The sequence below is a fragment of the Polistes canadensis genome, unplaced genomic scaffold (genome assembly GCF_001313835.1).
Source record: "Polistes canadensis isolate GaletaPanama2010 unplaced genomic scaffold, ASM131383v1 scaffold_452, whole genome shotgun sequence".
Lineage (NCBI taxonomy): Eukaryota > Metazoa > Arthropoda > Insecta > Hymenoptera > Vespidae > Polistes > Polistes canadensis.
The window spans coordinates 48,067-74,155 of NW_014569999.1; the positions used below are offsets into that span (position 1 = coordinate 48,067).

Consider the following 26,089-nt stretch of genomic DNA (forward strand, 5'->3'; position numbering starts at 1 on the left):
TAAAAAAGGTATCGGGTATAGTGAAACGCTGGATTGCGAACTCTCAACGTTTTCCTTTCAATCGTGACAAATTGAGATAAATAATCGTTTGCGGGGACACAATACTCGTTCGAAATTTGTCATGGCGATACTCGAAACGCCACGCTTCGAGTATTCACAGACAAATACTCGAGTGAATACTTCAGTTACATCTGGCGATGATACGAGAGCAACAGTATCGGTTGTCGTTGTTGTTATTGTTTTTGATTCTTCATTTCTATCGCATATATTTTCTATTTGTTTATTTTTTTTTCCGATAATTTTGTTACGAAAATTAATCGATTATTAAGAAAAGAAAAAAAATATTAGAAAGATAAAAAATCGTCGAGTTAAATAAATTAATAATTACTCGATTTGATAATAATCCATAGATCAATCTCCTGTCAAAATGATAATATCGAAATATGTAAATGAAGTATATGAAAGAAGAAAACGAAATCAGAAGGGTATATAAGAACGACAAAGTTCTCATGCACTCGAAGGCTAATCCCAATTATATCGTGCATTGATCGCTTATCCCGACAATATTAGTCCTGCCTTCTCTCCCACTCGATTTATTCCAGCTTCTATTGCTAGAGAGAGATATACTCCTTTTTCACTTATCGAATGGACTAAACTTTATCAAGCTCTACTACCCGCAATCCCACCGAATCACTATTGTCGTCGCATTAACACCTTGCATAATTGCACCAACTCACCGACGTCGTCGTTCTCTCCATTGTGCGTCAGCTAAACATACCTCATTTGAATATTGGCCTATTCATATAGCTAGGAAGCCTAATTTTCGTACCCTTTAACAGGGACAACATCGATGTTCCTGCTTGTATTCCTTTCCTTTCTATTAGTTCCGATGAATTTTCTTTTTCTATTTTACAAATTGTAATATTGTTGAAGAGATCTAGATCGATTTATATTACTTTGATCGATCAGATTTGTGGAAGAAATAAAAATTTCTTTTCGGCTGAAAATGAAGGAAGATAAAAATTAGAAATGTTGATAAGAAGTATCTAATATTTTGCACGAATAGAAAATTAAACGGGATTTTACAAAATTTCTTTCGTTCGTCCTTGATGAAATAAAAAAAAGTTCCTCGATGATATCATTTTTCCTCGTATAAATCGTATCCTCTAGCTTTACTCTCGCCTCATTCTGCTTGGGTTTTATCATGGAACTGGGAATCGTATGTGTATTTGTGTCTGTAAAAGAAAGAGAGGGTGAAAAAATAAGTTAAAATAAAATTTCGACGGCAGTAACAATGAACCGCAGATACGCTCGGTAGACAAACGTTCGCTATTAAGCCTTCACCAATCGGAAAAGATTGTGATAATCACTTCGGAGAGGAGCGAACCTGATTGGACGGAGTCCACGCCCAGGGGTTGGTATCGATCATCCCCCAAAAGGGGGATTTCTTATATAAACCAGTCTCCCTAGGGACACCGACGATAGTCTAAATGCATCCGATCTTTGAGAATGAATGAATGAATTCGCGAGTGATCTATTAAAGATGATCTTTTGAATGATTTTTTAAATTGATCTCTAAAGATTGATAATTTAACAAGAAAATCCGACGGTGGTTAAAAATATTCAAAGTGTTACTCAACGAAAATCGAATTTCTCGATTTCCTAAAGTGCAATAAAGAAGAAAAACTATTTCTTTATAAAAACAAAAAACTCATCAAAATATTCATCTAGGACGTTTTAGAACGCGAAGATCGTTTAAGTGAAGATAGAAGAGTTTGCAAGAAAAGGAAACTGAAGCAACGAATGCTTTCGTGAGATTTAGTCAAAGAAGTAAGAAAAAGTATGACGAGCCATCCGGGATATGATTACGAAGATAGAGGTCAAAGAATCCGCCATCGTGTCGGTACTGCTTCGAGACCAGCCGATTCCACCGTCGCTTGTAGCAGGTTCATTTTTCTTTTTGATTCCTTTTTAAATCTCTTTATCTCTTTCATCTTCTTTTCTTATCATTCCCAAAATTTTCTTTCCTTTGAGACACGCGTTAATAATTACTATTCATTTTAAAGACGACGGTGATAATGATGATCACGCGATTACTTTTTCAGTTCTCAATATTACGTCGGTCCAAGTAGTGACATCAGTGAAGAGGATATAGCAGAATTACCTTCTTGCGTTTACGCGAGTAGATCCTCTCAACACGTTGCACATGCTTCCTCGCACACGCATTCACCGTTGCACTATCACATGCCAGTTGCTACACCAGGTAGTAATGGATTCCTATAATCTGAGTTTTTATTTAATACTTATGATTTTGGCGTTTCTAACTAAACGATAACAATTAATATTCATTTCACTTTATCTTCATTTTTGTTTATAATCTCATTATATTTTGTTTGTTTACTGTTATTTATAGATCACAATGATACTGACATGAACGGAGTTGAAGAAGGTTACTATCCAAATGGCAGTCCGTACAGAATTCAACGACATGCCGCGAATATACGTGAAAGAAAACGTATGCTTAGGTAAGAAATTACTCTTTATACAATAGTTAGATTAACTTTGTTTTTTACGAGTATCTAAATTAAATTAAATATTATACATATGAGAATAATTAATATGTTCATTAACACTTTAACGACCGCTCACACAACATGTGTGTGATAGCCGGAACAACCGTTACCGACCGCTCACACAACATATGTGTGATGCTACCGCCGAAGGTTTTTGGCCAGTACCACACTATTTTTAATTTTTGATTAAACTACGGTTGTGTACCATGTAAATTGTAATAATTTATATTGAAAAATATTAAATTTTTGTTGTTGTTTTTTGTTTTATGTTAATTTTTTCGTGAAATTAATAAAGTACTTTAAAATTAATTCTTCAAAAATACTGCCGGCATCTGGCGACGTTTGACTGCGTAGATGTGCGGTCGTTAAAGTGTTAAGAGAGTTTTATTTATCGAAAATCGTCGTATGAACAATTCAAAGTCTGAATTCAATTAAAGATCACATGAAAATCTGTTTTTCTCGGTTTTATATCAAATTTATCTTGTTACTTATCAATCAATTTTTAACATTAATTACATTTTCGGAAGTTTCTTCGTGAGTGATCATTTTCACGACTCCGCGAGTTAAATGTATGTGTATTTTGTAATCATTTCGTAAGTGTATTTAAATACATTCAATCCGTACGTATACCGTAAACTTAAAACTGTTACATATCTACCTCCTATTAACAAGAAATAGATTGTCAGTGTGATTGCGATTTTTAGCAGCATCAACTCGGCTTTCGACGAGCTTAGGGTTCATGTACCAACATTCCCGTACGAAAAGAGACTCTCGAAAATTGATACTCTTCGTTTGGCGATAGCTTATATTGCTCTTCTTCGAGAAGTCCTAGCAGCAAGACTTGATCCTTTGACTTATGTTGAGAGGTGCCTTAGGGGTGAAATCAATGGTGAACGTGCCGAATGGAACACTAGTGGTAAGCTAACAAAATTTATTGATTATTACATGCGTAACATGCGTTTATCTAATGAATCAAATTATAGAATAAAAAATAACCAATCACAATGAAATATTAAAAACTTTATCAAAATTTTTAAGACTTTTAAAAATTATTTTGAAAATTGATGGGAACGTTTTAACGCTGTAACGAAACGAGATGATTTTAATTACAGATCTGACTGCACGTTTGTCATGGATTAATTGGGAAAATTTAGGAGTTAATCCTAATCGACGTTCAGTTCTAACAACTCTCGCATTAACTACAGACAATATGAATTAAAATAAGCAACTATACAAAATTGACAAAAAAACAAAAAAAGAGAGAAACACAGAGAGATCCTTGCTTTTCTTCTTTGTAAATACTATTTTCAAATCTTTAAGCCGAGATATAGTGCCAAAAAGACATTTATTCTATTTTAATTTATAATTTACGTGCAATAAGATCGACGTTACTGTATCATCGTCTCTCCTCGTCATGTATTACATTACATGTGTGTGTGTATGGCAGTAATGAATTTAAGAGCATTAACTAGTATATATGATAGTTTAGTATTTTTTGGGGGAAATAAAATTGATATTCGTGAAAGAAAATAATGCGTTATTCATTTTCTAATTACCTTTGAATTAAAAGACCATTTTTAGAAAAAGAGAAAGAAACTAATATAAGCAAAGAAACTTTTTCCGTATACAATTTATTGTAAAATTCTTTAGACTGCAGTTAAAAATCGTTCGAATGTCTTGATCGCACTTTTGAAACAAAAAAAGACTTCATTTCTTTTCAAAGATGACGCAACGTACCAATGTGAGAAAATAAAAACATTTGAAAGATGAACAGTCCATTAGTAGACAACGTGAAAGACATTCTTTAACGTGCGTGTTTAGTCGTAACGGATTTCAATCGTGTCTGATTTAAGAATCCTTGTTCGTTATTCTACAAAAATTCTTTCGTGAGGTGCAGTACATTGAAGGCGATCAAACGAAGCTAATTAAAATACAGAGACTTGTTATTCAAACGAATAAAACAATCTTCCGAGTTTGATTTTCTAAACAACGTTGAGCGATTAAAGTGTTTTCTTTTGTACTGTCTAATCCTTTAAATTGTATCTTTTTAAAATGGATGAACATGTAAGCTTGATTTTAAGTACAGGAGAAAAGAATATTTCAAATAATACTATTGTGAATAAAATAGTCCAATATGAGAGTGACAGAAAATTAATAAATTGGAAGGAAAAGGACGCCGAAGTTTATAAAAATTCCAAATGTTTTCGTTATATACTTGTCGATTCTTCGAACAAGTGTTCAAAAGTGATAAAATATAACAGAGAAAATGTCGGAAACATCGTATCGTTGTGTCAGCAAATATCGTTGAGAGAAAATAATGTAGACCGAGAAGGGAAATCTAAAGAAGAGAGAAAGAAAATTGAGAGAAACAATAGAAATCTGTATACCTTGGAACAAAAAGAAGAGAAATCTCAGATGGCACTGTCAGAAAATTTTATGGCGGTTCCGATGACATCATCTGAAATTTCGACCAATAATCGATCAGTTTGCTTTATGAGCGGCAATTTAAAAAAAGAAAACGTGGATGCACTGAAATTTCCTTGTAAAATGATAACTGATCAATATAGAAAATCTTCCACAGATGACAGTGGCCATAAACAACAAGATTTGATGAAAACAAATAATAACGGTGGAGGTAGTTGTAATTCTAGTTTTCTTGTTGAGAAATTAAAACGAATTAATCAGACGATGAGGAATAAAAAGTGAGTCTTTGGTTTTTTTTCCATATTTTTCAGTTTTTTTTTTTTATTATTATTGAAATAAATAACTAAACGATTAATAACATCTCCCTATTAAATTATCCTTTCTTTTTTGAAGGAGTTTTGTAAATAATAGCAATTCTTTCCTTTATGGGAGAATTTAAGGTGAATGTTTAAATTGAATGAAAAGTACAAAAAAATATATAAAAAAATAATATCAGCTTATAACTGTTCCTCATATTTTTATTTGTATGCCTTAGTTATCGGTGAATGTTAAAAAGATGAAAAAAGAATATAGACTTGGCCGCTTTCTATCTTGTATTTTTAAATTGTAAAAAAACGCGCATACACGTACAGAAATAATTACTAATCAAATTATAATTTTTCACAGAGAAGTTGCTTTCGGACGCAGAAGTAATATTTAACTGATACCGTTTTTCATTTATTTTTTACAAAACATACAGATTGTCTCGAATTACTTTGAGATCGTGTACAAAACATTTTAACAAAACTCCGAACAAAACATAATCGATAAATGGCCAACGATAGCGATAGTTACTGCTGATTTAATCATCTTAATATCATTAATAATTAAAATTATTACAGTTAACGTGCGAAAAATTTTGACGAGTCGTTTATTTATTATTCTTATTCCAAATTATCAATGAATCGATAAATCTCATAATTCCATTCGGATGATTTATTTATTCATACGAAATAACGTGTTTAGTTTTTGATTTTGAGTTTTGAACGGTAGTGAAAAAAAAGAAATGTTACCTTGTCTCGGTAAATGTGAAATGAAAAAAATCATTATTTAACATTGAATTTACTTTTAGCCGTGGAACTTTAGAAGTTAAGCGGAATCCGATGCGGGTTAGTAAGAAAGACATCGATAAAAATTTTCGATGTCCAAGACAGTGTCTGTTGTCGATTAAAAGGAAGGATTCCTTCGAAAATTCGATGTTTGCGATCTCTGATCGAACTAAATCATCACCCACGCCGTATATGAACACAAGATCGGTTACTCGTAAAATGTGTAACGTTGGAGCTACTTACCAAGCACCTACGAAAAGAGACGAGACTCAATGGAAGGAATGGCCTGTTCATGGAATGCATGAAAGACCGGTTTTTCATTCGCAGGTAAAAAATATTTTTCATATTATAATTTTTTTGTGTTTTTAAACAAATTCATTAACAAAAAAAAGTGTAATTTATTTATTGTAGGTCGGACTTGCAGCTGAATATCTGGGACGTTATTTCGTCAGTTTGGATGGACTTTCTTATCAACAAATCGTTGATAAATCTGAAGTAGAAGTGATCTCGGTAGATCCCAATGGTGAATGGTCATCGTCCATCGAGAAGAAGCGAAGTAGAAAGGTGATACATTGAGAATAAAACAGAAATTTTGAAAAGAAATGAAATCTTTAATTATACTCTTTTTTGCACATTTTCTGTAGATGGTAAGTACAGTCTATCGAAAAAATACCGAAGATAAGAAAAACCTACATCAACAAGAACAACGAACTTTCTCCGATACGTCGAAAGAGAAACAACAAGAATTTGTAGGAAACTTCCGAAATTGTAGCAGAAAATCATTGGACAACTCAATTACCCAAAGTTCGAAAAAATCTGTCGAGGAAGAAAACTTTTTGAAAGGATATGCGATTGCTATGTCTCAGAGCATTCAGAGTTCTGTTAATTATGTTGAAACTAATTCTTGGCCTGCTGCTGCAACACCGACGACAATGTTCGTTACCGAACGACCAAAACCGTCTAATAATTTCTACAATGTTCCAACTTTACACAATAGTCAATTAAAGTTTGCTAATATACTTCCAAGACCATCACCAAAAAGTTCTTTAATATTTGTAAGAACTACGGACGCTAAAACTTCGCATTGTTGCTCGACATCGTCTAATCAAATATATAAACAATTCTCTAATGAGATTAATAAAACTAAATTGACGGATACCATAGATGACGAGGCATTGATGGAAGTTAATTCAATTTATAAAACTCCTATACCAAAAGAAAATTCTTTTTTTAGTTGCGAAAATGCTTCATGCAATGCCAGTCATTTCTGTAGAAAGGGAACGATAAGTTATGCTAACAAGCCACAGCAAAATATCGTTATGACCAAATGTCTCTTTACCGCTAGACAAGAGAAACGAGAAAGTATACAGGATAATCAAAATATTAAAAATGTGAACAAGAATTTAAATGATAGATCGACAGTAGAAATAACATTGAGAGAAAATAAAGACAAATCTTGTACAACTATTAACAATAACAACATTGAAAATTGGTCTACAAATGAAACATCTGAAATTGCAAAAATTCTTTCTGAATATAATAGAAGTATAACAAGGAAGTCAACTATACAGGGAGATAACTGTACTATTCCTTTAAAAATTCAAAAACCTAATATATTACGTAACAATTCGAAAAATTCGAAAGAAACTATATGGAGCAAAGATGAAGGAAGAATAGATATTAATTCAAGAGAAGATTTCACAGAGAGACAAGCTAGCATTAGATTACCTCATGGAAAATGGAGAAGATTTCACTTCACTGTGGAAAAGATCAAAGATTCGTTGGATGCCACTGATCGTACGCAATCAACGTTTAACGAACATCAACAGGCAACATTACAAAATGCCAGAATCAGTACAAATAACATTAATGCTAATAATTATACTCCTCGCCGAGAAAACAGAAGAAAATCTCAGCTTCATTACAAAAGTTATGAGATGTTGCCACACGAAGACATTTCTAATCTAACGAATTCTATAACAAAAGAATGTAAGACAAAAAAAATGGAGAATTCAATGAAAACACAATCTTTGCAAGAATTGTTAGAAAGTACAGCTGTTTTATATTGTGCTACAGCTAGCGGTACTCATCAAGAAGGTCTAGATAGTTACGTTGATACCACCAATAAATCTGTCCAATGGTTGGATTCATGGAATAACAAAATTATTTAAAAATTTTTATTTTTCTTATTAAGAAGAACGATCCTGTTAAGATCATATTTTTCATTATTTTACGTTTTTTCTATGTTAAGTACAATATGTGGGTAATTTTTAATTATACTATTAAGTTTTTAAGTTATTAATATTCTTACATAAAAAAAAGAGTTTCTTTTTGTATTACATATTTTAAATGTGAAAATAATTCATAAAAAATAAGAAGAAAAGAAGAAGTTATTGGTATGTTACAGGAATGTTAATAAAGTTTATTAGTTTACATTTAGTTGAATCGAGAAGTAGAGAGAAAATTAAAACTTATAGTGAAGAACTTGAGGATTATATACAAACTATATATGTAACGTAATTAATAATAGTAATTAATATCTTAGAATATGTTATTATATATATATCTTACTTAAATTAGAATATGATTATGTAATACTTATGCAAAAAGGTTTTCCGAAATATTTAATCTCTAATCATATATTTATTTAAATAATTTTTTAAATGACTTTTCACTCTCGGAAAGACTGATTGATTATGGTATAAAACATTAGTTTTTGTTTTTGAGATTAATATCAAACCGTCATTGATTCTGGTATGTATAATAAGTACAAAAATGATCAAAATTATTAAGTAGAGAAAAAATAAAGTAACAATGCCGAGATTTCGTTGTCAGTCCTTGTTTTGTCGTCGTTTACGTTGAATTCGTTTGCTATCATAACATTAAGAAACATAAATTGTTTAATTAATAGAATGGATTTTAGAAATTATTTTAATAATTTAATTAAAATTAGAGACGAAATTACCTTTTTCTTTCAGATTCAGAATCACTACTCTGACTAGAACTTTTATTATCATTGAGATCCTGCGTCGAGGTATCACTTTCAGTTTCACATTTATTTTTTTTACTTGAACTTTTGCTCGAATCTTCGCTCTTACTTTTTGTTTTATTATCCACAAATTTTTTTTTTTCGCTAGATTTGTCGATTTTTTTTTTACGTTTCTCATCGTCACTCGAATCCTCCCAATTTTTGGATTCGCTTTTACGCGAACCTTTGTTACTTCTATTCTCTTGTTTCTGCGATTTTGTATGCTTTGACGAATTGCGAGAACTCGAAGTCGAGTAACCAGTATCTTGACGAGTTTTTCTATAATACATTTGTTTTCTTTTTTATAAATCTTCTTAAACGATGAAATAACGAATATTTTTTTAAATCAAATGAGATCAATCGAATTAAAATTAAAAAAGGTTTCTTACCGTTTAGAACGAATCATTTGCTTTGGCGATGAATCAAACTTATCGATTTCTTCGGTAGAATCCTCCGAATCAGATAAATTTTCTTCAATGTCTCTTTCCCTTTTTCTTTTCCTTTTTTTATCTTCTTGAGATCTTCTACTTCTTGCCTCTTTTGACATATCCGCTCGAGAAATGATACTAATATTAGATATTTCGTATTTTTCGTACTTTTCTTTCTTCCGTTTGCTATTACTTTCACTGTGAACGACGTATAATCTGTACAGTTGCAAAAGTATTACCAAAGTGTTTTTACATGTAAAAAATATGTTCATGTAACTGACTATTTGATAATGTATTATTAATATCAGTCTAAATGCTAAAAAAGGTCCGTCCTGTGGAAAAGAAAAAAAGAAAATAGCAATAGAAATAAAGATATGATATATATTTTTATATTATAAGTTATGTAATTTTTTGTATACAATATAGAAGTTCATGTAATAATTTGGTTTGACATAAAATATATATAAGGATTAATATACCTGAAGAATCATGTTAAGAGCAATGCCCCAAATATCAATACTGCAACAGCCTGTTTCCGTTTGCACCCTCTTTTTCATAGCACTTCCGGAAGATAATCGCGATTTTCTCGATTTAGTAGCAGTAAGGACGACCGTGAATTGCATCAAAGACCAAGCCCAAATTCCCAAAGTTAAATATACCAGAACAGGTTCGCGAGCTATTCTGTCCTCCTTGAAGGAATCAAAGAATTCGATAATGTCAGCAGCAGTTCCAATATAAACCAAAAGTAACTGACTCAACTGATCTCTCGTAAGATCTCCTTTGGGTAACATCCATCGACCGATTATTAAGATCAGCATTAAAAATTGTTCGATTAGAGTCACCCAGGTTTCGGTGGATATTTGGATGTCGGGTAAATTAATGTTTACCTTAACAATTAAATAACAAAATAATTACAAATTCTATTGTGCACGTAACAAATGTATATAATACGTTAAATATGTATGAAAAAAAAAAAATAGTGAGCTGATCTTTTATTGTTTTTTTTTTTTTAACGTACGCCAAGAGCTTTTTCTAAGTGTTTTAAATCTTCTGCTGCCAAATTGGATAAATCGAAGTTTTCGGATATATTGATATTAGATTCTCGAGATCTTAATCTCTTATCAACTTTGTCGAGTTCCAAAAGCCAAATTGCTGGGACCACACTGCTTAGATATAAAAATACCGAAGGGCAAAACCTGAAATAAAAACGAACGCAATTTGTAGGCTTAGTTCGAAATAATAAAAAGAAAGGATAGATCGAATCCAGGTTAGTGGTTCACAATATTTTGACGAAGTCAATAATTTTTTATCCTATCCGACTATCATACAAAGTAGATTCCAACTCGGCCGCTCTCGAGTTACTAATGCTTCAATTTCCGTCTGTCAAACGGAGATGGTCCCACAAAAACACACCCTTCCTATTGTATAATATTAGAAAAGCGCTATTCGTTCGATTTTGTGTAGAAATAAAAGAAAATATATATTTAGTTTGATTCTAATATTACGTAAAATGTTTCATGTTATTTCACGATTGTTTTTAATAAGTATTGATATAAAAACAAAAAAAAAACTAAATATTATCTATCATATGTTATCCAATAATGTATGCATATTATATAGTTTTCACATTATTAAGATAACTTTCATGAAATTTTTAATATTTATAAAGAAAAGATATAGTCCCGCCAAAACCGCATTAAAGATAAATGAAGTTTTATACTTAAGACTCACCATTTCCATTCTTGATTTTCTTTTATGGTGAGCGTGAAAATACCCTCAAAAAAAAGGAGCAAAATTGGACAACTCAAGTACCAGAAAAGTGGATTCTTCTTAAACGTCGTTACCTGCCAAATAGCGATAAAACCATGCGACGCGAATACCAAACGAGTTATTATGGCTTTTACAGTGGCTAAGAATTTAGCCATGTTTAATGATTAATTTATACGCTTATTTTCTTTTTTCTTTTTTTTAACTCTTTGTATTAGAACGAAACACTTCTTAATACCCTCTATATTTATGAGAAAAAAATTAACGTCGGTCGTAACGCAGTAAAACATTTATTTGAAAATATATCGGTTTATACGTTTGCAAGAGAATAAAAATTATTATTTGAAGTATACAAAGAGAAAAAATGAAAAAAAAAACAAATTACTATCACTCGCCGTAAGTTATTCTATCGCACCTGATGCGTTCGAACTGGAAGAAAGGACAAACTCTAGATTCATTCTTCAGCCTATTTTTTAAATCCACGCACGCACGCGCAATTTATCGATACATGCATTTCTTGGAAGAGAAAATGTCGATACTTTCACTATTATTCATTCAAAGAAATTTTTTTATTTCATTGTTTCATTTTATTTTACTAACAATAACTAAGTATATATTATTATAACGATTTAACATTAAAACTAGATATTTTGATTACTTTTAAAATATTATATTTTCTATATTACCGACAGTACAGTGTCAAGTTAGACAATTAGACTAATTTTCTAGAATTGAAATAATAATTGGATAAAGTACTTGAAGAGATTACGATTAAATATTTTTAAAAATATTCTGTATAATAAATTATAAATATCGCTTATATAGATTTGATTATAATTAATAAGTATCTTTTATGAATTTTCAGCAAATTAAATCTTGTAAAATGTTAAAATAACGTATTTATTCATACTGTATGTTTAAACATAATTATAAAAGGTGTATACATTTTAATATTTCATGTTATGTGTAAAATTGCTTCTCGAAGATTAATTTTTAAAAGTATTTATGTATTTCCCACATTCTTATATATATATATTAAAGTATTTATATTTAAATATTTTTAATGATTTATAAATACGTTCTAATGTTTATATATAATTTCCTAATAATATACTATGCCAAAAGCTTTTCACTATTATCAGTCTTATTAGATGTTTCAGGAGATTCAATTTTCTGATTTTCCTTATAACATGTTTCAAGTAATTCAACATTTTCATTACTATTTTTATAATTATTATTTCTGCTATCTAACAAAGAATTTGGTTCTATTTCGTTTGCATTTTGCGTAGAAGATGTTGCAGATACATTAGAAATAGAACTTTCAGGTGGTTTTACTTCTGTCTTTTTTTTAAGCTGTGCTACTATAGTAACATAATTGGATGGTATCAAACCAACATTTTTGCTATCTGTTGCTATCCACCAACCAGGCATATTTTTAGGTTGCAAAGGTTGGGGAGCCAACCAAATTTTCTGTCCTGCTTTTAGACTCATTTCATCATTAGACGTAGCTGTAAATTCGTATAATACATTTGCTACGTAGACTGGTTCTTTAAAATTCGTCCATTCTTTAGGATCAGTACCTGTAATATATTTCAAATTATAATTATATATTAATATAAAAGATTTATACATTACATCGAATTTCAATTCCAACTAAACTTACATTTTACTTTAAGTTCTTTAACGTTATTCGATATTTTGTGAATCAAATAAGGAATAATAACGAATATACCAAAAAATAGAAAATTAGACCATATAGGACTAGATTTTTCTTCGCCTCCTACTGCTTGAACTAATGATCTTTGCCATAACTCTTCTTCGACAAAATTTCCATTACGTAAACCTTTGTAATAATAATATTGTATGTAGCATGTTATATTAAAACAATATTAATGATATACTTGAACATTTGTGAATAATTCATTACTTAAGAAAACTATTACAACTTACCAATCTTGTAAGTAATTTTTTTGTATATCCACTTTAAGAAACGAATTAAAGTGAATGTACTCAAAAGGTGACTAATAGTAGAACGCAATCTTCCAACACTGTCTGCAACGCTTAAGATAGCCTTAAAACAATTTGTTATCGCAAAGTATGAAGATTCTAATAACATTGTAATAGAAGAGAATGTTTGCAAGACAGTTTCTAACATTTGAAAAGTAGACCTTGTGCTTTCTTCGGCATACTGTGTAAATCTATATAACGTACATTAATATAATATAGTTTAAGCAATATCAATAAATGTTATAGTTATTTAAAGTATTAATTTAAAACATTCAACTTACCTATTTTCTATATCTCCGCTAGGTCCAGCCATAAACCCATAATTATTATAATTTGAATTGTTCATATATCCTCCAAAAGAACCATAGCTATTATATCCTCTATAATAATTATTCATGCTTCCGTAACTTCCATAACTATTTAAATAACCTGGTCTATAATCGTTATATCCCATAGATTGTCGTGGTGGTAAAGGAGGAGGAGCACTCGTTGCTGGAGCACTGTATACATTAAAAGATGGTTGGATACCTGACGTGCTGTAAGATGATAATTTTCATAAGTTTTCTGTTTTTGTAACGAATTTTTAAATATATTTTAATATTTTCTATAAACGATATGCACTTGAATTTTTATTCCAACCTCAATATATTTATATATATACAAATTAATTATGGTTTTATTGTAATTTGTATTACAAATAAAAAGTTATATTTTATTTACATGCAAATACCTTGTGAAAAGAGAGGATGCGTTTTTCAATTGATTCGTAGACATGTTCATTTTTTCTGGAGCCATTTCGAGAGCGAGAATTTATTTTCTTCGATTTTTCTTGTAAGATTAGAATGACTAAAATAATAAAATTGTAATGGCGCAATACATACTTGCATAGATATCTTTGGTCAAAGTTCATATTTTTTTAATATTCATGGATATGTTAATTTGAAAATGCTATTTGTACAAATTATGGTTATTATTTACTATAATCAATTATTATTATTATTATTTTTAATTTCCTATTGTTTATTAAGAAATTAATATATAAACGTTTAATTAATTCTTTAATTAACAGTTTAAGATTGATAATTTGATTAAATTGTTTGAATTGTTTACAAAAAAGGAATGAAGACTTAATTTCTCTTACCACTGCAATGACATATTGAAAACAGCCTTTAAATGAGGCACGTTAAAAACTTTCGAACGAAACTTTGACAATCGGACGCTTTCATATCGTCGAATTGGAAAGTTTTTTTAATATGAAAATAAAAATTTGAATCAATAACAAGAAAATTATACAAAGTCACACTTTAATTTTAATATCAGATAACAGCGCTACCTTACAAAGTTTCAATTATTGCAACATTTCAAACTGTAATCAATAATCTTGAAATCTTATTAATGAAGAGTTTAACTGTTAATAAAAAAACGAATTGTAAACATGATTTGCATAATTTGACATAAACTATATATTCTAATTATTTATTTAAATAATTATTTTTTTCTATAATATTCAATTAAATATTATTTAGATCAAATGATTTGAATTAAGAAGTAAATGATTGGCTAACATTCGTTGACAAATTATCTTTTATTTAATTTATCGTTCATGTGGGTCTATCTTAAAGATTGACTATAGTCACTTTTCCACCGCCATTTTATATTAAACAACGTGATCGTGTACTATACGTAATTGTTTCCGGTAATCTCTTATGTATGGATACAATGCTTTTGGTCTCATTAATCATTATATAATTAAGCCTCATTAATCTGTATATATATTTTCTAATATATAATATATATATACATTAATAATGTCCAGCCTCATGGCTTTTTTTGAAGAAAATATCCGTTATGAGTTATTATTTTTAACATGGGCTCTATACTTTTGGGAACTCTATCTGAATTTGCGTCAGGTAAGTTGTATTTTTGTTGGATTTATGATATAACATTATATTATTAATTAATTGAATAATGGTCATTATGATGATGATGACTATTATTATTATGGTTATTATTATTATTATTATTATTACAGAGAAAATTGTTACAACGATTAGTCAACATACCTGGGAATGTAAAAGATATTATGACCAAGGATGTGTACGACAAAGCACGTCTTTATGCTTTGGATAGAAACAATTACAATTTAGTTCAAAATTTATATTCCCAATGTTTTAATTCTGTAAGTACTCATACCGTAAACTAAATACAGGGAGTCCTGTAACTGATGGTAAAAACGAGCAGGGTTTGATTCTACATGAAAAATTAATGCATGCTAGACAGATTTTCGAACTTATTTTTCTCTAAAACAAAGTCTTACACAAACAAATTTTACTCCACATTTTCAACTTAGTTTTACGCGTAATTTCACCCTCTGTTCGTTTGTACCACCTGTTACACAACACTATATAATACACTATTAATTTTATTAAATAGAAATAATGGTGATTTATAACTTTTACAGATACTTCTATTATTCTTTGCGTTTTATTACTATTGGGAATGGAGTATCCAGTTAGCAAAATACTTTGGTCTTGATCACGGAAACGAAATAGTTGTCAGCGCTGTATGTGTATTTCTTAAAATTATCATTTCTGAAATTATTGATTTACCTTTAAGTATATATGACACATTTGTATTGGAAGAGAAGCACGGATTTAACAAACAGGTAAAACACAGGTTTCTTAGTTTCCTAATATTTATTTTTATCAATTACTTATTTATGTTATTTATTATAGAAACCATTATTCTTTGTAAAAGATCAATTGCTAAAAGTGCTTGTATTAGAAATAATTGTGGTACCTCTTATGTCTGGAGTAATATGGATTGTTATGAATGGTGGTGATTACTTCTTCTTTTATTTATGGGCATTTTCTGTCATTGTAACTTTATTTATGATGATCATATATCCGGAAGTAATAGCACCACTGTTCGATAAGTATACTCCTTTGCCAGAAGGAGATTTAAAGCAAAAGATTGAAGCACTTGCTGCTTCTCTAAAGTTTCCTTTGTACAAGCTATATCTTGTCGAGGGATCCAAAAGGTCTTCGCATAGTAACGCTTATTTGTATGGTTTTTATAAACACAAAAGAATTGTGTTATTTGATACTCTTGTGAAAGAATATTACAAACCAGATAAAGATGATGCTAATAAAGATATTGGTTGCGAGACAGACGAGGTATTGGGTGTACTTGCTCACGAGTTGGCTCATTGGAAGTATAATCATACTTTAAAAGGATTTTTATTATCACAGGTATAGTTTTAGTTATCAATAAATTTTCTATTCATTATATTAAATGATATTAAATGTCACAAATTTTTTCTTTACAGATCAATTTCGTCATAACATTTGTAGCATTTGCTAAATTAATGGATTATACGCCAATGTTCGTTGGATTTGGTTTTGAGAATTCACAACCAATCCTCATTGGATTTATCATTGTGACCAAATATATTTTGTTCCCACTCAATACGGTAAATATTTTAATAAATCAATATTTCTTTATTTCATTAAATTTTTGTGGTCTGATTTTAGGAATAAATTTCAGAATGTATTTCTATATTTATATTCTTAACAAAATTTGTAAAATTTGCTTTTTTTTTTATTAGATAATGCAATTTATATCAATGGTTATTATGAGAAGATTTGAATTTCAAGCGGATAAAATGGCTGTTGAATTAGGATATAGCGAACCATTGAAGAATGGATTGATTAAACTACAGAAAGATAATCTAAGTTATCCTTTATATGATAAATTGTATTCTGCTTGGAATCATAGTCATCCACCTATTCTTGAGCGACTTAGTGCTATAGATAAGGAAGATTAATATTAAAAAGATAAAATTTAACAGATGAAGAGTAGAAGTGAATTTTATTCAACTGGTAATTATGAAAAAGGTGACTAATAGTATATACCTTATACTGTATACGTGTGATTATAAATATACTACAAATGCTTCCTTTTAATTAAAAAGTAAATGAAAAGTATTGTATTTGTAGTAAGATTAGTTTCTGTTAAAGACAATTTTTTAAAGAATCATTATCGCCATACTATTCAAAGTCTACAAATTAATAAGTTGCATTTAGAAACGTATTTAAAAAGTTATTGTCATTAATAGAAGGTACACATCTTCATTGTATATTATATAATTAATCTGATATTATGTTATACAGCATATACACTATATATACATTTTGTAAGTTTATCGCACAAGTGATTTATCTTTTACAAAATTTGTGTGTATATAGGTGTATGTACTTCTTTAGATAAGTACTTATGTTTTTCATGTGTTTTGTCATTTTTTTAAATTTATAAGATACAAATGAAAACTTTTTAATAAAATGTGAAATATAAACGGATTTCAAATAATTCAAATGTCTTAATTAAAAAATTAAAAATTCTAATATGCTAATGATTTTTATAATCATATTTAATATATGCATGTGAAAGACGGACTTTGTACGCTTGTTATTAACAAATACCTGAATTCACGTGGGATTATGTTCCTTTTGAAACCTGTTAGACTAATTAAGTCTAGTTTAATTTGCTTTCATTTTGAAATAATAATAGTAGACATTATTTTAACGTAATATCAAGCTAATGACTTATTTTAAATTTAAACTTTATATACGCTATTTTTCTGTAGAATTACACTATGTTTGTTATATTAATCTAAAATGATTTCGGATTAACAATTAATATTTTCATATTCGTATGTTTCCTGCAAGTAATCCAATATGTCTTGCTGCTTCGTTTACATTATGATTATAATACATAACAAAAGTGAATGAAAATCATAATTTTTCGATCCACTTTCACTTGATTTATAAGAAATGTCAGGAATATATGTTAACAAATGTAAACTAGAAGGCAGATTGGAACAATAATAAATATTTAAAAAAGAATACAAAATTTTTTTTTATTTAAACTTACTTTTACGCATATTTGATCAGAAATTGACTACTGGTTAGCACGCGACACTAATGTGATGCCATTAGCTATTGACTGTCGTTTTTCATATAGCATCACGATGGTGTCATCAGACAGGAAAGTAGTAAATATTATAAAGTACTTTTCTGCACAACTAATAATTTTGATTTACACTTTTTTGTTTTCCTAATAGAGAATTATTACTTTGTCTTTATATCACAATATAATCATATTATTACTAAGATTTGAAAATGTTCAAATTGAAATAACAAATGTAATTATTATAAAAGAATAAAATACTTTATTATCTAATAAATATATTTACCTTATGAGACATGTATCAGAGATATTTAATTATATTCTATATGAGCCGTTGATGAATCTAACATTTCAACTTCAGAACTCATGTCACCAGTGGAATAATTTACAACGGCGTCTCTGGAGTCTGTAATTCTATTAGATGTATTTGTTTCTGCTTTATTAGAATCCTCACCCCATCCAGAAAATAAATTAACTCTTAATTTGCCGATGTCTTGATTTTGTGAATTAACCGTGCTAGTAGAAGTTTTTGCCGAGTCTATTATTTCTGGTTCTACTCTAGAGTCAGGATTTGTATATTTAGGAATATCAATAGGTGCATCTGAAATATGTCAATCGAAATTTTGATCTTTTGATTTACGAAGAATTGTTTATGAATAATAAATTATATATATATATATATATATATAGACCAGGATATGGTGGAGCTTCATCAATAAGTTGTTCCATGACATAAGTTAGCATAGTTGTTGTAAATGTATCATCCCTTCTAAGTCCTAAAGCTCTATGAAAAGCATCAACTGCTTCTTGAATATTTCCCATTAAAGCATTAATAAAACCTATTGCTGAATATGTTGATGGGTTTAAAGGATTTAATACTAATGCCTACAATACAATGATAAATATTACTTATATATTTTTATAACAGATTGTTCAATTTTTCCACGTAAGAAAAAGTAATGATTTAAGTTAGTATAATATATGTATCTTGTACCTGCTGGTGATAAGTCAAAGCTTCTTCATATTTCTTCATCTTTCTACATGTGTGACCTAAGTTATTCAAAAGCGCTTCCCACTTACTGGGTAAAATAACATCCTTAAGTCCGCACTGAACTCTTTTCATAGCTTCCTTAAATTGTTTTTCTGCAGTTTTGTAACTATATTAGATGAAATTATAACTCTCGATAACTTAGATAGATTTTCAAATATTTTTTAAATATATCATAAGAGCTTACTCCATATTATAAAATGATATTACTCCCATTTCATGTATAACAAATGGATCATTTGGTGCTATCTCTTGAGCCTGTTGAAAAAACTTGTCAGCCAGTTTAAGATTATTTGTTAATCCACATTCCAATCCTATGTACAAAAGTGGAAGATGACAACCTTTCATTAATTGTGATGCGTTGAAATAAGCAGCCATTGCTTGATCATGTTCATTTTCTACTGCAAATGAATGCCCGTACACTAACCAAGTTGGCGCGAATAAACTATTCAATGTTGTAGCTTTAACTAAATACCTTCTGGCTGGGTCACTTTTACCTGCAACATAAATATACAATTTAAAAGGTGAGTTAAGAAAAAAAAATTAAGAAGGATACTTTAATCGGTAGAAATCTTTTACCTATACTATAATAATAACATCCCACAGCAAACCACGCTAAAGCCATATCTGGATATAGATCAACTAATTTGTGCGCCAGATAAAATAATGCTAAAAAAGATAAATATTATCTAACAAGGAATTTTTTATAAGCAAATAGTATTGTAGATAAATATCCTAACTGAAAAATAATATTTACCATTGGTTTTTTTTAATTCAACTAAGCAGGCAATATGTACTGGTAGACATGCTGTATGATACGGATCCTTGTTTAAAATTCTATGTAATTAATTAAATGTAAAAAAGAAAGATAATATTGTGTAATATATTAAATAATTAAATATTTGCAAAAGAGAGAAAATTTCGTAATCACCTTTCTGTAAGTGAAAAACATTTATTATAATCACAATTATAATACAGTCTTTCAGCTTCAGAAACTTCTAAATCTAGATTATCTGATAATCTATCAATTACAGGGACTCCCATTACACTACAACTGGTCAATGATTGTTTTTTATACGGTTCCTGATATTTTTTTAGTTTACTTTCATATAATAAACGTAATAGTTCAGCTTCTGCTTCCGTACATTGTTCTCCGAAAGGAAGAGATTCCAATAGTTCTCTTTCTAATAAAATTAAATAATTGCATTATTATAGGTTTTATTATTCGATATGTATGTCTATATGTATGTAAAAGATAATTCCAATATAAACCTTCTGTTGCTGAAAGCATTTGATTTTGTACAAGAGATTCAAATGCTTCATAAGAAAAAACATCGCAATGTAGTGCTTGTTTGTAACAATCTGTTGCCATCGCTCTATTATCCATAGCTTGATAAACTTTACCTTTTACATATAATATAGCACTTTGTACCTAATAGAATAACGAATAAACAATCGATGGAAAATCAAATATACATATAATTATATTTTTTAGACAATTTTAATATATAGTAATAATTTTTTGTAAGTAGCTCTGTGCGTTAAATCATAGTGTAAGAGATTAATATTAATATTAATGTAATAGACTTACATTTTTTGAAGTATCTTCAAGAATATCAGGACGATCATTAAAATTAATTCCTGATTGATTTATATTAGTATAAATTTCAGATTCATTAATGACTTGAAGAGCTTCATTATATTCTCTTGCTTCGTAAAGACTTTTTACTGCTAAGTAATGACACATTATGTAGGTCTGGAAAATGCAGAATATTGTAATAATCATTTAATAATTTACGACAAAAATATTACATAATATTAACACATTCGTAACCGGTGTTGTTTGAGCGAGATGTTTAACTGGATACTACATAGAATAACTTGAAATAAAAAACATAGTACTAAATGAAAAAATAATATTATAATTTAACAAGTCTAACAAGCAAATGTAAACAAAATAAACATTTAACAATTAAACAAAATTGAATAGTAAAAATATAATATTTTTATGTGTGTGTTAATTACGTTAACAACATTAAGCAACATATTTTGAAATAACGTAGAACTATGTCACCAATATTCAACTGAAAAATCTAAGATGATGTAGGATTACGTAGACAATCTCAAATGTGTTAATAATCCATAATTGTTTCTTAAACCTTTTCTAGTCCTCGACTTCTAATAAGATGTGCAGCTCGATGGTATTGCTTCATAAGATACATACAATGTGCTAAAGTACATATATCTTTTGGATCTTCGTTACTCAATGAAACAACTTTATCGGCCCAAAATAAAGCAGCACTATACAAATGCTGTGTAAGCAAATATTAAATATTAATGTATAATATATTACTCATTCTAACCTAAAAAAAATAAAAAAAAATATTACCAAATCGATGTATGATTTAATTAGTTTTCTGAAGTTTTTCAAGTCTATATCTTTGTTGTTGTCCATAGAACTTTGCATTTTTTCGCAATTCGCACTAGCCACTTGACAAGCCATATCAAATGTTTGTTTTCAAATTATACAATAACAGATTAATATTATTATGACAGATGTAGGAATTGGTTATGTGATGTAAATACTTGTGTAGAAAATTGTATCTCTTTTGTACGTTATATAAATATATTACAGATTACGATCCTGAATAAGATTTTTTAAAATTAAAGTGTTGTAATTAAACAGGATATAATATAATACAGTATCTTTTTCAAATGAAAAATTTTCTTGGTTATACGGAGATGCTTTCAAATGTTTATACAAATTCGGAGCCGCAAGATGAGATATAAGGTTTGTTCTTTTACAGTGAGATGGGGCTGTGAAAAAATATCACACATTTTGTTCGTTATGCGCATGCGTGATTATTCTCTTCATAAAAGAAAGCGGGATAGTAATTCGCGCGCCAAAAATAAAAATGCGAATCATGTTAAATGTTTATTTTAATTACATTTGCTTGTAGACTTGTTAAATTATAGTATTATTTTCCATTTAGTACTATGTTTTTATTTACTCATGTAACTTCATGTGAAGTTATATGAGTGTCATATGAATCAGATCATCGATTGTTCAGAATATCTCGAGAACAATAGACACAGTATGTATATATGATAACTTCATCGCTGCGTATGGTACGTAATCCTTCCATGGGGTCATGGTTAATGCTTATTTATGGTCGGGAAATGTGTGGTTGACGATCATAAAATTGTCCACGTAAGGTACAAACTTTACACTACTACATGTTACTACATGACTACTAAAATGTTATCCATGAATGAATCGTTTACGTTCCATGATTTGATCTATGAATTTAAGCATAAAAAAAGATTATTTAGATTCGACAATATTGTACAACATAGATTGGAATGATTTGAAAGAGTTACCTAATATTTTTTCCAATCATTGTTATTATTGTTTTCTGTGTAAAAGATATTTACACATATGAAATCGTCTGATGTGTCTTATATCCGGATCACATTTCATCGTCCAATCTTGTAATTCTACTCCGCAATGGAAACATATATAACGTCTTTAGGCTTGGTTTGACCCCTCACTGTTGGCCATTGTATCCATTCAGCATAGCTTTGTAGGTCTTAAGAGCACACAAGCCCTTACACCGTAGCAGGTAGTAAACTGGAAGGAAAAAAAAAATTCGCCCGAACAGGGACTTGAACCCTGGACCCTCAGATTAAAAGTCTGATGCTCTACCGACTGAGCTATCCGGGCTTCTGAAATCACGTCTTTAAAGGAAAAAAATATGTTATATATTTTCAGAGGTTGATGTTTTATCCCTAATATGTGGGACTCGCACCCATTTAAAATCCCCCTCTTTAGTTCTTTTCAAATAATGTTTCTCGAATGGTATAATTGCTGTTAGCATCACTTTACCAGTTGAGGCGATTTTTTGATTTTGGTTGTGCTGATCATTCTCTTTTTGATTTTATTCCTTATTTTGAAACAATCAAGCTCGCTCATGAGCTGGCTGATGTGATAGGTCGTTTTGATATTAGACCACCTTAACAACAATTTAAAGCAATCGCGGAATATGCCCCCTAATTTATTTGATGTCTCTTAATGAGATTATAGGAGTTTTTCCCAGGTCTGACTGGCACGCAGTTTTTCTTCTTTAGTCTTTCTCGCCCTAGCAATCGGTGTTAACATTGCTCCCCTTGATGCCAACCAGGTATACGCGTGCAATTCGGGAGAGATATAAAGAAGGCGGAAGATACGACGGTTAGGCGGGAATCTATTATTACTGGTAGTAGTTAAAGAACAAAGAATACAGAAGTAGGTAGAAGCTCATAAGTCCCCTTTTTTATTGTACCAGATTCATCTTAGTTATTACCATGACCACCAGTGGGCGATAGTAGGTACTTAACACGATGATCAAAGAATACATGTGTATAAACATGTGTGTGCCTTCAGAAAGGCATTTATACATATATTTTAAAAAGTAATCATTTAAGACGTTCAAATAGAAGACAATCTCAAAGGTTTGTTGTTAAATCCAACGATTTTTGAAATACCCGTGTACGTATGAGAAGCCTGCATTCATAAAATGCAGGGTACGTCGAAAAAATTTATGTTTTGTGTGTACGTACGACGAATATCTTCATTTTTATGTAATTTATAATGAATTCGTAAGCAGCATTATCAACGATGTATAAAGTGATATCTTATTTACGATTCTTCAGAAAGGAAGTGCCTATTCGCTATCTATTACAGCTATGATTTAAAAAAAAAAAAACCTGCAAAAAAATAATATTATTCTAGGACTGTAAAGATGCAATGAATGAATCGAATGCAACCTATTTTATAAATTGCAACTTAAATTTCAACAATTTTGGACTACTCCCTGGTATCTATAAATATATAAAAGTTATTAAAAAACATTATAAAGTAATTAGTTTCTGTATATTAAATGGATAAAAGGAACCAAGGAGAAAGGAATAAGGCTATGATATTAATTAGGGATTTAAAAGAAACTAATTACAATTATAATGTTTATGGTAAGCGGTCTTTGGCTGGATTTTACTTGCAATGGAATGTTTAGCATATAAAATATGTTAACATTATACTGAAAGTAAAATACCATTGCCCAGGTCTAACCACGAGGAGGTAACCGCTTCCGAAGACCCGGAATGTGCATCCTGAAGATGTCCACATTCGAATTAAATTGAAACCAAAGAAAATGATCACCCCGAGAACGTTTTTTAATGAGCCCCACTCTGAGGCCCCACTCTAAGAGTTTCACCAAAAAACCATTAAAATAGTAAATGAGAATAGAGAGAAATGTTTGAGTATTAAACACCAAGATAAAATGAGGAGTGCATCTGAATAAATTGCAAGTAACATCGATGATTTTATTGAAAACTAACACACTTTAATATAATTTCGATAAATACACATATGGAGATTACAATTAATAAATATTTAATACATAATAATTTTCAATCTACATAAAATAAAGTAAAACAATACAAAAATTATGCAATTATTGTATTGTATTGAGAATACAGAGGAAAGTTTGAATATTAAATAACAAAATTAATAACGATGAGTGTATCTAAATAGAATTGAAGTAACATCGGTGATTGTACTGAAAAGTAACATACTTTAGTATAATTGCAATATATACACATACGGAGATTACAAATTATGAATATTTTCAATATAATAATTTTGCAATCTACCTAAAATATAGTACAATAAAAATAAATGTATATAATTTTTGGTTGATCAATGGTACATGAAAAAAAAAGAAAATGCATTAAAAATAACTATCATACATGTGCAATGCTAAGAGGGAAACAATAAACGGATTAAAATACTTGAATCCTTTCTAAAATTATTATTTTATATTACCGTTTACCATTATTCAGTCTTTTTCTAGTCCACTTCCTTCTCCTCTTGTACGGAATTTTGCATCGTCTCCATGGTTTATCTTGTTAAGGAAAACTAGAGAAAACATAAGACTTTTAAGATAGAACTTTCCGTGATTTTGTGCTGTTCCAAGGTACCCGTAAAAATAATTATGTCATACTACCATTTACCATAACTCAGTCCTCTTTTGATTTGTTTCTTCCTTCTCTTAGACGGAGTGTTGTATTGTCCCCATAATTAATCCTGCCAACAAAATATTAAAAATAGGATCGTTTGGTTTGGGTGGAATTCTTGGTAAGGACATGATTTCTCCCAATCAATGGAAATAGGAGAAAACAATGGCTTGCGTGGGCAGGGTCGCATCCCTGAAGTAGACCTTTCTTCGCAAAGAAAGAATCTATTCGCTACCCATTGAAAAAACAAAACTGGAAACGAGCCTGAAAAAAGAAAAAGAAAAGATTAATTTAGATTTGTAAATATGCAATGAATGCATCGAAATCATGTTCCTTTTTTAAATCAAAATCCAATACTTACAAATGTATTGGAAATAATCATAATCTGAAACATAATAAAATGAAAATTAAATTTCAACGATTATTGATAAAATCTTATCATTAGTAACTAGAAAAATATAAGAGATATTAAAAAACATTATAATATAATTAGTTTCTACGAATGAAATGAAGAATGAAGATGTGGGACATAGTAAATTAGAAAATGATATGATATTGGAGCGGGAAGTCGGGAATGGTATTGTACTCTATTATGATTCTAAAGTATTTTCTGTCTTTTAAATGAAATATCATTTAAAATGAAATTTTGTTAATACTCGATTTATTTTTAGGAAAAATTATGTTCGATGTGTGGTGGGTGGTGT

At 29.6% G+C, this 26,089-nt stretch overlaps 5 protein-coding genes and 1 non-coding gene across 8 annotated transcripts; 2 read left to right on the forward strand and 4 right to left on the reverse strand.

Annotated features, from left to right (window-relative positions):
* Positions 1-1,480: 1,480 nt before the first annotated feature.
* Positions 1,481-4,091, forward strand: LOC106792504 (basic helix-loop-helix transcription factor amos-like). 2 transcript variants are annotated; one of them, XM_014758948.1, is made up of 5 exons: positions 1,481-1,946; positions 2,106-2,263; positions 2,414-2,525; positions 3,278-3,489; positions 3,686-4,091. In XM_014758948.1, the coding sequence occupies exons 1-5, from the start codon at positions 1,843-1,845 to the stop codon at positions 3,790-3,792; spliced, it is 693 nt and encodes a 230-aa protein (XP_014614434.1). In that variant the 5' UTR covers positions 1,481-1,842; the 3' UTR covers positions 3,793-4,091. The 2 variants fall into 2 exon arrangements, with proteins under 2 accessions (XP_014614434.1, XP_014614435.1); XM_014758949.1 differs by having other exon boundaries at positions 3,281-3,489.
* Positions 4,092-8,693: 4,602 nt separating this feature from the next.
* LOC106792505 (transmembrane protein 26) lies at positions 8,694-11,795 on the reverse strand. 2 transcript variants are annotated; one of them, XM_014758952.1, is made up of 6 exons: positions 11,273-11,795; positions 10,560-10,737; positions 10,021-10,230; positions 9,503-9,873; positions 9,051-9,392; positions 8,694-8,956 (listed from the first exon to the last, which is right to left on the reverse strand). In XM_014758952.1, the coding sequence occupies exons 1-6, from the start codon at positions 11,464-11,466 to the stop codon at positions 8,917-8,919; spliced, it is 1,335 nt and encodes a 444-aa protein (XP_014614438.1). In that variant the 5' UTR covers positions 11,467-11,795; the 3' UTR covers positions 8,694-8,916. The 2 variants fall into 2 exon arrangements, with proteins under 2 accessions (XP_014614438.1, XP_014614436.1); XM_014758950.1 differs by having other exon boundaries at positions 10,021-10,428.
* A 431-nt stretch (positions 11,796-12,226) lies between these two features.
* On the reverse strand, positions 12,227-14,670 carry LOC106792503 (peroxisomal membrane protein PEX13). Its single transcript, XM_014758947.1, has 6 exons — positions 14,457-14,670; positions 14,046-14,161; positions 13,597-13,851; positions 13,259-13,506; positions 12,972-13,151; positions 12,227-12,888 (listed from the first exon to the last, which is right to left on the reverse strand). The coding sequence occupies exons 2-6, from the start codon at positions 14,108-14,110 to the stop codon at positions 12,422-12,424; spliced, it is 1,215 nt and encodes a 404-aa protein (XP_014614433.1). The 5' UTR covers positions 14,111-14,161; positions 14,457-14,670; the 3' UTR covers positions 12,227-12,421.
* A 453-nt stretch (positions 14,671-15,123) lies between these two features.
* On the forward strand, positions 15,124-17,676 carry LOC106792509 (CAAX prenyl protease 1 homolog). The gene is made up of 6 exons (XM_014758956.1): positions 15,124-15,225; positions 15,348-15,494; positions 15,777-15,980; positions 16,051-16,566; positions 16,644-16,787; positions 16,923-17,676. Exons 1-6 carry the CDS (start codon positions 15,124-15,126, stop codon positions 17,139-17,141), a joined length of 1,332 nt encoding a protein of 443 aa, XP_014614442.1. The 3' UTR covers positions 17,142-17,676.
* A 438-nt stretch (positions 17,677-18,114) lies between these two features.
* On the reverse strand, positions 18,115-22,102 carry LOC106792508 (cell division cycle protein 16 homolog). The gene is made up of 11 exons (XM_014758955.1): positions 21,721-22,102; positions 21,491-21,643; positions 20,923-21,087; positions 20,604-20,763; positions 20,263-20,515; positions 20,089-20,168; positions 19,911-20,000; positions 19,519-19,828; positions 19,278-19,440; positions 18,976-19,168; positions 18,115-18,884 (listed from the first exon to the last, which is right to left on the reverse strand). The coding sequence occupies exons 1-11, from the start codon at positions 21,832-21,834 to the stop codon at positions 18,595-18,597; spliced, it is 1,971 nt and encodes a 656-aa protein (XP_014614441.1). The 5' UTR covers positions 21,835-22,102; the 3' UTR covers positions 18,115-18,594.
* An 880-nt stretch (positions 22,103-22,982) lies between these two features.
* Positions 22,983-23,055, reverse strand: Trnak-uuu. The gene has a single exon. It is a non-coding gene; the product is annotated as a tRNA-Lys (tRNA).
* Between the last annotated feature and the right edge of the window lie 3,034 nt (positions 23,056-26,089).